Source organism: Nicotiana tabacum, chromosome 19 (genome assembly GCF_000715075.1).
Source record: "Nicotiana tabacum cultivar K326 chromosome 19, ASM71507v2, whole genome shotgun sequence".
In the NCBI taxonomy this organism is placed as follows: domain Eukaryota; kingdom Viridiplantae; phylum Streptophyta; class Magnoliopsida; order Solanales; family Solanaceae; genus Nicotiana; species Nicotiana tabacum.
In genome coordinates, this window is record NC_134098.1 from 146460941 (window position 1) to 146473207 (window position 12267).

At 36.1% G+C, this 12267-nt stretch overlaps 1 protein-coding gene across 1 annotated transcript; it reads left to right on the forward strand.

The window, feature by feature from the left end:
- Positions 1-1483: 1483 nt before the first annotated feature.
- LOC142173771 (uncharacterized) lies at positions 1484-2071 on the forward strand. The gene has a single exon (XM_075239419.1). The coding sequence runs from the start codon at positions 1484-1486 to the stop codon at positions 2069-2071; it is 588 nt and encodes a 195-aa protein (XP_075095520.1).
- Positions 2072-12267: the final 10196 nt, after the last annotated feature.

Sequence of the window (12267 nt, forward strand, 5' to 3'; positions counted from 1 at the left end):
CTCTTTGTACCTCCAGATATTTCATCCCTCTAGCACGTAATCTACTTGTTCCCTTATCCACGCTCTCGCCTATCGTACTATGGAATATTTGGCTAACTAGTAATCATAATGTCTTCCACAATACCACTCTTAGTGTTTCAATTCAGAACATTATTACTAATGTAACAGAACTTCTATATTTGACTCATATACACCCACAACCTCCACAACGTATTACTCTTCTTGTACATTGGACACCCCCATGTTGGCTACTATAAATTTAACATAACATAGTATAGTATAAAGACTAGGTCATTTGGGTAAATAGTCTTTTTCATATTATGACCTCTCTCATGTCAAGAATTTTGGTTACATGACATTAATTGCATGAGCGAGAGAGGCGTATTTCCAACTAGACAATAGGATATGTGATAAAGTGTTTTTACCAAAACTTATTGTTGTAAATATAGAGTAAGATCTTTGATATGGCATAGAAAGCTATGAAATGTGGTAATGGACATTGTAAGTATTGGATTGCTTATAAACTCTATTATATCTCAATATACTTGAGAGAATAATTGAACAATTTCTTTTTAAATTTCTTCTTGTTTAACATGGTAACACCAAAGGCAAGAGGGTGCTCTATTTAAATTGTTTCTTCTCTTATTTATTTTTTTTTCTTTGTATTTTCAAAGAGAGATAGGTAGAAAACGGTTTAAAATATATATTTGTTGCTAAGAATTTGACTATGGCAAGTTCCGCCGTATCGCCTTCACACAACTATATTGGAGGTCCTTCATATATTCATAAAATAGACCAGTATAGCTAGAAGCCTACCTTTAATGGATACAATGGACTAACCACTTTTGTCTAGGAAAAAATGATTTATGGCACTAACATGTGGAGGAGTATCAATATCCAATTATTACTAACTTATTATAGAGTGATATACTTTGGTACTCAGGAGTCCAGAAGGGTAAGAATGGAGTGGGTGTCTTGGTGGATAGGGAACTTAAAGAGTCTGTGGTTGAGGTTAGACGAGTGAATGATAGATTTATGATTATTAAGTTGGTGGTTGGAGAGTGCACCCTAAACATCGTTAGCGCCGCATGCGGGCCTAGATGAGGAGGTTAAACTGCGTTTCTGGGAGGGGTTGGATGAGATTGTGCGCCAGATCCCGCATGCTGAGAAACTATTCATAGGAGGGGATTTCAATAGTCATATTGGATCGACCACAAGTGGTTATGGCGAGGTGCATGGAGGCTTCGGTTTTGGGGAGAGGAACGGAGGAGGTACCTCGTTGTTGGACTTCACTAAGGATTTTGGGTTGGTGATTGCGAACTCTACCTTTCCAAAGAGGGAGGAGCATTTGGTTACTTTTCAAAATGCGGTGGCGAAGACTCGGATTGACTATCTCCTCCTCAGGAGGTGTGACATAGGGTTGTGCAAGGATTGTAAGGTGATTCCAGGTGAGATACTCACGACGCAGCATATGCTCTTGGTAATGGACATTAGTATTATGTTGAAGAGGAGGAAAAGGTCTGCTCGAGGAAGACCGAGAATCAGGTGGGGAGCCTTAACGAAGGATAAAGCTCAAGAGTTAGAGGGGCGATTGTCAGCTATTGGAGCTTGGAGGAGCAGTGGTGACGCGAGCGCTATATGGTCAATGACAGCAGACTGTATAAGGGAGGCTGCGAGAGAGGTGTTAGGGGTCTCGACGGGCATAGCTGGAGGGCACAAAGTAGACTGGTGGTGGAATGAAGTCGTCCAGGGTAAAGTAGAAGCGAAGAAAGCGGCGTACCTGAAGTTAGTGAGGAGCATATGTGAGGATGAGAGTCGTGCGTGCATAGAGAGGTATAAGGTATCTAGGAAGGAAGCTAAGCTGGCGGTCACGGAGGCTAAGACTGCAGCTTATAGTCGTATGTACGAGGAACTGGGAAAAAAAGGCGGGGATAAGAAGCTATTCCGGCTGGCCATATTGAGAGAGAGGAAAGCTCGGGATTGTCACTCCCCAAACCTGGGGAGGCGTGGCTGGCACTCGGTGCCGTGCTGGCCTGAGCGAACCACTCTGCAACTCTTTTTTCCTTTTTAACTATCACGGGCCAATATGGCCACAACTCTTAATGTATAATTATAAGTGGGCAAATATTGTATTAATGAACCATCTTTCTTAAAACATGAATACATATGGTCGTCAAGGCCTCTGACATACTGTACAAAATGAACCTCTGTCTACAAAGCCTCTAAGATTATTTGACATCAAATGGGACAAGGTACCGGCCTACCCATAAGTCTGTAGCAAAAATCTGACACGATGACTCATAAACTCGGCTGCACTCCGAATGAGGTAGAGTCTTACCGATCCTACGTTGAATGCCAATCTCGTCTACTATGAGGGCTCATCAAACTGATTATTTATACCTGCAGGCATGGATACAGCGTCCCCAACAAAATGATGTCAGTACGAATAATGTACTGAGTATGTAAGGTAGAACTGAAACATAACATTAATTAAAGACATATAAGAATCAACCTGAATCTCTTAAGTGCCACCGTATATGCATACTTATTATACTTACATATATAATGCTTCTCTTTGAGACTATTTCTATTATCCATATCGTATGATGCATGACTGCCCAACTGATCAGTGGTAACTGCCCAACCGGCCGTAGCGCGGTGATAAATGCATGACTGCCCGACCAACTGTAGCTCGATGGTAAATGTATAACTGCCAAACCGGTCATAGCTCGGTGGTAAATGTATGAGTGCCTGACCGGCCACGGTGGTAAATGTGTAACTGCCCAACCGACCGTAGCTCGGTGGTAAATGCATGACTGCCCGACCGGCCGTAGCTCGGTGGTAAATGTGTAACTGCCCAACTGACCGTAGCTCGGTAGTAAATGCATGACTACCCAACCGGCCGTAGCTCAGTGGTAAATGTGTAACTGCCCAATCGGTCGTAAATAATTACACATAACTGTCCAACCGGTGGTAACTGCCCGACTGGCCGTAGCACAATGGTAAATGCATGAAGATGCATGTACACATATCACTATATTATAAGCATTAAAATCTCTATCATATACCTCATTAGGGACTTAGGGACATACTTAGACATGCTTGAATATCATTTTACAGGAATAACTAATATAGACATCCTTAACTGCTAAGAGTAGAAACAGTTATGAAATATCATTACGTTTACGTATCGTTACTTGGATCATGCCAAAATAAGGAAGGATTAACCTTTAATATACCTGAAGTAAGAAAAATCTGTATAATATTCTTGAGTCACTACAATAAACTAAGTACATCTTCAATAACTTCAACCCCATCTCACAAAGTTTCAATCTTTTTAACAAATCTTCATCTAATTCTACAATAGAAAACAGCAATCAAGAAATTCCCATCATCCACTTGGGTTGAGCAACCTCACTATTCTGCCTCAAATTTATCCAAACCCAATAACCCGAGTTAGTTCAACTACTACAACACAGCTTTCTATTAATATATATCCTAGACTAGAGGTATTAGATCAGGAAAGATCCAAATTAATATGCCTCGTTCTGTGATTTCTTCATAAGTGTAATAATAGTAATACATATCGAAGGCAAAGGTATAAAATATATACAAATTTCCCGTGTCAACTTAAAGAAAAGGTTGATTCGTTATCTTGTCAACATCATTTGAAATTGAATCACCAGTATACCTACGACCTAGCAATTGAAAAGATTTGCAAACTTCAATCCGAAGTCTTGTTATAAAAATCTAGAAAGGAATGAGGAAACAACTAAGATGCAGCTTTCTTATGTCCTAACAAAATGACACCATGCTACATAGTGTATGAGTCATTTAACGGACCATATGGGGCTGCCACGTTAAGGTCTTTTAGGATTTATCCAAGATCCTAATTAATCATCCACTATTTATTAATTAATTAGTTAATCTCTTATTAATCAATAATTATCCAATTATTTAAATAATTAAAAATTATCTAAAATTACTTAAAATACTACTCACTTTTAACACACTTTATACATTTTACTATCATGGTCATGTGGTACCATATAAAATCAATACATACACTATTATTTCATTAAAATATCTATGTAAAAATACATATATTTTTTCAACTTTTAATTTTCCTTCTCATATAAAGAGTACAACTTTTCGTACGCTTAATTCTTAAAATAGTAAAAAGATAACCTTCTTTTCTTGTGCGAAAAAAATCTCATAAACTTTCTTATATTATAAGTATAATTTACCATATCTAAAAATAGTAATAATGGTAACTATCCCAAAATTATACTTATAAAACTTTTACTAAAATACTCCACTTAAAAGAAAATATCACACTAACATAATATCTAACGGTATCAAGGTTGTTAAACTTACGGGGTCTTATAATAACATAGTCATAAATCCTCTATAATCTCATGAATGATCTTAATCCCTTCAAGCTCATATGGATTATTACGACTTATCCTAATATTAAGGTACGGGATGTAACAGGGATTTAGACCAAGTGAGATGTATCAAGGACGACGATGGTAGAGTATTGATGGAAGATTCCCAGATTAAGAAGAGATGACAGACTTACTTTCATAAACTTCTGAATGAAGAAGGGAATCGGGATATCGTGCTAGGTGAATTGGAGCATTCCGAGAGTCACCGTGACTTTGGGTACTGCAGCTGCATCAAGGTGGAGGAGGTCGTTGGAGCTATGAGTAAGATGAGTATGGGCAGAGCGACAGGGCCTGATGAGATTCCGGTAAAATTTTGGAAGTGTGTGGGGAGAGCAGGTTTGGAGTGGTTGACTAGGTTGTTCAATATTATATTTAAGGCGAAGAGGATGCCGGATGAGTGGAAGTGGAGTACGGTGATTTCATTGTATAAGAACAAAGGTGATATCCAGAGTTGTAACAATTATAGGGGTATCAAATTACTGAGTCATACCATAAAAGTGTGGGAGAGGGTTGTTGAAGCGAGGGTGAGGATGTCGGTGTTTGTTTCCGACAACCAGTTCGGGTTCATGCCGGGTCGTTCTACTACAGAAGCTATACACCTTGTTAGGCGGTTGGTGGAACAATACAGAGACAGGAAGAAGGACCTGCACATGATTTTTATTGACCTAGAGAAAGCATATGACAAGGTTCCTACAGAAGTTCTCTGGAGATGCTTGGAGGCAAAAGGTGTATTGGTTCTTTACATTATGGCGATTAAGGACATGTATGATGGGGCTAAGACACGGGTAAGGATAGTAGGAGGTGACTCTGAGCATTTTTCTGTTGTTATGGGGCTACATCAAGGCTTTATGCTCAGTCCGTTCTTATTCGCCCTTGTGTTGGACGTGTTAACACACCATATTCAAGGGAAGGTTCTATGGTGCATGCTATTCATCGATGACATAGTTTTGATTGATGAAACGCGAACCGGTGTTAATGAGAGGCTGGAGGTTTGGAGACAAGCTCTTGAGTCTAAGGGTTTCAAGCTGAGCAGGACAAAAACGGAATACCTGGAGTGTAAGTTCAGCGCTGAGCCAGAGAAAGTGGGCGTGGATGTGAGGCTTGACTCACAGGTCATTTCAAGTAGAGGCAACTTCAAGTACCTTGGGTCGGTTATCCAGGGGAGAGGGGAGATCGACGAGGATGTCACACACCGTATTAGGGTAGGATGGATGAAGTGGAGGTTAGCATCTGGAGTCTTGTGTGACAAGAAAGTGCCACCAATACTCAAAGGTAAGTTCTATAAAGCGGTGGTTAGACCGGCCATGATACACGGGGCTGAGTGTTAGGCTGTTAAGAACTCACATATCCAGAAGATAAGAGTAGCATAAATGAGGATGTTGAGGTGGATGTGCGGGTACACTAGGATGGATAAGATCAGGAATATTGATATTCGGGAGAAGGTGCGTGTGGCTCCCATTGATAACAAGATGCGGGAAGCGAGGCTCAGATGGTTCTGGCATGTATAGAGGAAGAGCCCAGATACCCCGGTAAGGAGGTGTGAGCGGCTGGTTGTGGAGGGCACGAGAAGAGGTAGATGGCGGCCAAAGAAGTATTAGGGAGAGGTGATCAGGCAGGATATGGCGGGGCTTTAGATTTTCGAGGACATGGCACTTGATAGGAAGATGTGGAGGTTGAGTATTAGGGTTGTAGGTTAAGAGGTAATTGAGTCTTGTCTTATTTCGTACCATTGTGAGACTAGTCTGGTAGGGTTTTTGTCTAAGCTATCTAGTGACAATGTCGTGTCTTATTATTTTGCGTTTCTGTGTCAGACCTATTTACTAGCTATCGTTTTTGTTTTTGCTTTTTTTTTTCGTTTTTGCTTTACATCTTTTTTCTGGATTTCATGTTGTTCCTATTTTTCCTATGATTTCTGTGGTGATACTGATATTGTCTTATTTTGTCTTTTTGTCCTCTTGAGCCGAGGGTCTTTCGAAAACAGCTTCTCTACCTCTTCGGGGTAGGGGTAAGGTCTGCGTACACACTACCCTCCCCAGACTCCACTAGTGAGATTTCACTGGATTGTTGTTGTTGTTGTATTATAGAGTGATATAGTTCCAATTAGTTTTGAAATAGTAGTAGTCGTAAAGGTGGTTAGTTTTCAAAATCTTTGTATATTATAGTAAGAGAGAATGACAAAAACAATCCCTCATGTTTGAGGGTAGATTCAAAATAGTCTTTTAAATATGCATTGATAAATTTTGGTCCTTTAAATTTGCAAAAATTAACACTTTTGACATCCTTAAAATATTTAACGAACTTTATCCGTTAGATTTGATAAAAAATGTGTAAAAATAAGAAAATAAGTGGGAACTCAACTTTAGAGATAATTTTTATAGTTTTTGCTAATTTTGATCTATGTCAGTGTTGATACAACTTTTTGAGATATAATTTCTATTATATTTTGTATCATTTTGGTATCTAATGCAATTCTTTATTATTGCATTTTTTATGATTTGAAGAGACTTTCCTAGAGTTTAAGACAAAATCTTTTTCTTACACCGTTTTAGTCAAATTTAACAAGCAAAAATTGTTAAATATTTGATAGTTATCAAAAGTATTAACTTTTGATAAACTTCAAGGATCAAAATAGTTCAATGCATACTTAAGGGACGAATTTGAACGTCTTCTTAAATATAAAGGACCGTTTTCATTATTTTCTCAAACCAATTATTATTTCCTTTTTTGACTAAACATAGTTTAAGAAAGAAAAAAACTCGTGATCTTAAACCTGTATAACATTTGAATTTATGTATGATTTTTGAAACTTGTAATCTTAAAAATATATATGTCATTTGTATGACTACAAAAGTAATTATCTTTTTGTTTTTGTTTGTAAGAACGAGGAATACATCCTTTTCTTTACATTCAAAATAATACTCCCCTTCTTATATTTTACTTGTCATATTTGTCCTCTGCACACTCCTTAAAAAATATTAATTAAAAAAATAATTTAACTAAACTACTCGTATTTATTCTTTGATGTTAATTTATTACGACTATTTTTTCTTTCACTATTTACCATATTAGTCGCTTTCGTTATTTTATTAGGAAAAGGATAAAACTGAAAAAAAATAACTTATTCTAAAACGACAAGCATTTAGGGTGTGTTTGGTATGAAGAAAAATATTTTTTGAAAAATATTTTCCCATGTTTGGTTGGCTTAAATATTTTGGAAAACATTTTCCTTATAAATTTATTTTTCTCCAATTGGAGGAAAATGTTTTCCCTATCAAAAGAAGGGAAAATATTTTTCAAAACTCTTATTCAACCTTCTACGCCCTATTCCCATGCCCACCAACCCAACCCAACCCCAAACCACCCCAATCCCTACCCTTAATGTGATGACCCAAAATGTCATATTTAAATTTAATAAGTAATTCTGTATTTTAAGACATCAAAAAGCACCATGTGTCATATCTCGACTTGCGTGCGCAGTCCGTATAAATTTCCAGAAAGTTTTTATGTGAAAAATAGATTAAAATGTGAAATAGAGCTTTAAACTCAACTGAGTTGACTTTGGTCACCATTTTGAGCAAACAGACCCGGATAAGTATTTTGACAATTTTGATAGGTCCGTATCGTAATTTGGGACTTGAGCGTATGCCCGGAATCGAATTCCGAGGTCCCTAGCTCGAGATATGGAATTTTGATGAAAAATTAAAAGCTTGAAAGCTTAATAATTTTTAAGAAATTACTGATGTTGGATTTATTGACCTCGGGTCCGTATTTTAATTCCGGAGCCCGGTATAGGTCTACTATAATATTTATGACTTGTCTGCCAAATTTGGTGAGAATCAGAGTTGATTTGACATGATTCGGACGTCCGGTTGTGAAAATCTAAGTTTTAAACTTTTCTTAAACATTTCATTCATTTGATCGCGCGAGCAAGTTCGTATGATGTTTTAGAACTTGTGTGCATGTTTGGTTTGGAGCCCCGAGGGCTCGGGTGAGTTTCAGATAGGCTACGGGATGATTTCGGACTTTGGGCTTCTGGTATTTCCTTCATCGCGTTCGCGAATGTACTCTCGCGAACGCGAAGAGCAAACTGAGCTGGTTAAATTTTCCTTCTTCACGAACGCGAAGATTGGGTCGCGAACGCGAAGCTATAGGGACTTTACCCTTCGCGTACGCGACCAGCTCAACGCGAACGCGAAACTTTAAAGACTTGGGGGAGGGGTCAGTCGTCCTTCTACGCGAACGTGAGCACTGGCACGCAAACGCGAAGGAGGACTCGCGAACGCGAAAGCCACGGGCTGCTACTCATCGCGAACGCGACAGGCACTTCGCGAACGCGAAGAAGGCCTGACGCATGTGACTTAAAATGGAATCAGAATGAGATTTTTTCTATTTTTCACAAACCCTCAATTAGAACTCGGCTTAGGGGCGATTTCAAAAGAGTTTTTCACGATTTCGAACTGGGTAAGTATTCTTTATCATATAGTGATTGTATTTCATAAATCTAAGTCTATATCTATATTCATCGTTTATTTCGGATTTAGATGGAAGAAATTGGAATTTTTATAAAATTTTCCAAAAACAAAAAAAAATTAGATATGAAGGTCCAATTGACATCGGAATTGGATAATTTTTATATGGTTGGACTCGTCTCGGATTGGGTATTCGGATTTCGTAAGTTTTTTCGAGATTTGAGACGTGGGTCCCACTGCCGAATATTTTAATGAATTTTGGATTTTTATCCGAAAAATTTATAAATTCATATGGAATTAATTCATATGATTCGTATTGAGTATATCGAATTGTTGTGAATAGATTTGAAGCTTTTGGAGACAATTTTAAAAGGAAAAGTTGTGATCGAATAATTGATTGGAATTTGCAATGCGAGGTAAGTGTCGTGGTTAACCTTGACTTGAGCGAATAGAACCCTTAAATTATTTATTATGTGAATTGCATGTGAACGATGTATAGGCGAAGTGACGAGTGTCTATACGTCGTCAAATTAATTATTTGCATGCTTACTTGAAAAATCATAAATTATTTTAAATTCTTTGTCAAATATTAATTCTTGAATTCCTGCATTAATTGTTACATGCTATTTGAATTATGTGCCTTAATTGTTATTTGACATTTAGCATATTAAATATTATACTGTATATTTTCTCTCTGATTTTCATAATGATTTGCTATTTGCCTTTGTTTGTTTCATAATTAAATCATAATTATTGTATGCTTGTTGTCTTATAATTTTATATTAATTGTTACATTTATTGGGGAAATTTCTTCTATAAGAATTGGTAAATGAATATGTTGGAGGAGCGGGTTGCACGCCGCAACAAAATTGATTATAATGAATATTTTGGAGGAACAGGTTGCACACCGCAACAGAATTAATTATAATGAATATATTGGAGGATCGGGTTGCACGCCGCAACACACTTATTAAAAAGTCCATATTAGAGGATCAGGTTGCACGCGCGCAACAGACTTATTAAAAGTCCATATTGGAGGATCGGGTTGTACGCCGCAACAGACTTATTTAAAAGTCGACATATATATTTATATATTGGGGGATCGGGTTGCACGCGTGCAACAGACTTGATTAAAATGAATATATTGGAGGAGCGGGTTGCACGCCGCAACAGAACTGAATGTGAATATATTGTGAGAGCGGGTTGCACGCTACAACAGAATTAAATATGAATATATTGTGAGAGCGGGTTGCACGCTGCAACAGAATTGATGGAAATAATAATTGGTTATGGTTGCTGAGTTGGCTTCAATTATTATAAATGAGTTACCTGATTTATTTCTATTATTAATGTTGTTACTAATATTGCGTACATGTTATGTAAGTGACCCGCCTTAGCCTCGTCACTACTTCGTTGAGGTTAGGCTCAGCACTTACCAGTACATGGGGTCGGTTGTACTGATACTATACTCTGCACTTCTTGTGCAGATTTTGGAGTTGGTCCCAGCGGCGTACCATAGACTTGCTCGGATTTCAGCTACTCAGAGGAGACTTAAGGTATAACTACACGGCGTTTGTAGTTCTAAAGTCCCCGTCTACTTTACTTTACCTGTGTGTTTATTTCCAGACAGCTTTATTTTATTCAAACCTTTATTTGTATTTATTCTAGAAGCTCGTGCACTTGTGACACCAATTCTAGAATGGTATTTAGATACCGTTATTTTTATGAATTATTCACTATATTTTAGATTTTGCTTCCGCATTTGTTTCTTTGATTATTAACAATTTAAAAATTATTTTTAAAATGGATAATATTATTCTAATGCTGGTTTGCCTAGCAAATGAAATGTTAGGCGCCATCACGGTCCGAAGGTGGAAATTTCGGGTCGTGATACCTACCCCTACCCAGACCCCACCCCACCCTAAATAAAATTATTATTAAGAGTATTTTATTTTCATGTTGCAGATAGAGTATTTTTTTTATTTCAACAAAATAAGTATATTCTTTTCATGATGTAATAAAAGTATTTTCTTTCATTTTAACAAAACAATACTGTTTTTATGATGTAGAAAAAAGTATTTTCTTTCATTTTAACAAAACGAGTTCTTTCTTTTCATTATATAGAAAAAGTATTTTCTTTCATTTCAACAAACTAAGTATTTTCTTTTCGTGGAATAGAAAAAGATTTTTTTCAAAAAGTGAGTACTTTCTTTTCATGATGTAGAAAAAATATTTTCTTTCATTTCAACAAAATGAGTACTTTCTTTTTATGATGTAGAAAAAATATTTTCTTTCATTTCAACAAACTAAGTATTTTCTTTTCTTAGAATAGAAAAAGTATTTTGTTTCAAAAAATGAATACTTTCTTTTCATGATGTAGAAAAAGTAATTTCTTTTATTTTAACAAAACGAGTACGTTCTTTTTTCATGATGTAGAAAAAGTAATTTCTTTTATTTCAACAAACTAAGTATTTTTTTCTTTCATTTCAACAAACTAAGTATTTTCTTTTCCTGAAATAGAAAAATTATTTTTTCCCCAACAAAGCGAGTACTTTTCTTTTCATGATATAGAAAAAGTATTTTCTTTCATTTTAACAAAAAAAATACTTTCTTTTCATGATTTAGAAAAAGTATTTTCTTTCATTTTAATAAACTAAGTATTTTCTTTCGTGATGTAGGAAAAATATATATATTTTTTATTTTAACAAAACGAGTACTTTTTTTTCATGATGTAGAAAAATATTTTCTCAGTTTAACAAATTGAATATTTTTTTTCATGATGTAGAAAAATTATTTTCTTTTATTCAATAAAATGAGTAATTTATTTTCATATAGTAAAAAAGATACTTTCTTTTTCAACAAAATAAAGTATTTTCTTTTTAGTTATCGAGCTCAAATTTTAACGTTGTTCTTGTGGGAAAAATTAAAGTAATACATTAGTTTCTTTGGGTTTGTGTGAATTTTGAAAAGAATAATTAAATTCTTGAAAAAATAGAGTCCGAAGAGGGGGGGGAGGGGGAGGGTGAGGGAGAACGAGTATAGAAAACATGGAGATTTTGGGGAAAGTGAGTTGAGGAGAATAGCATAAAATATTATTTTCCTAAATATATTTTATACTCTCTAACCAAACACTAAAAAATATTTTCCTAAAAAAGTTTTTTCACTCACCAAACAAATACGAAAAAATAAGTGATAAAACTACTCATTTTCCAGAAAAGCATTTTCATGGAAAATATTACCAAAAACACCCTTAAACATGACAATTAGGATAAGGGTAAAAATGAGAATTTCTTTTTTATTCTAAAATGAGTAGTAGTATTTAAACCTGATAAACGAGGGAGTAGCAAACT

What these genes read in the sequence shown, in the direction of transcription:
- LOC142173771 (XM_075239419.1), top strand. Translation starts at nt 1,484, where the DNA reads ATGGACATTAGTATTATGTTGAAGAGGAGGAAAAGGTCTGCTCGAGGA.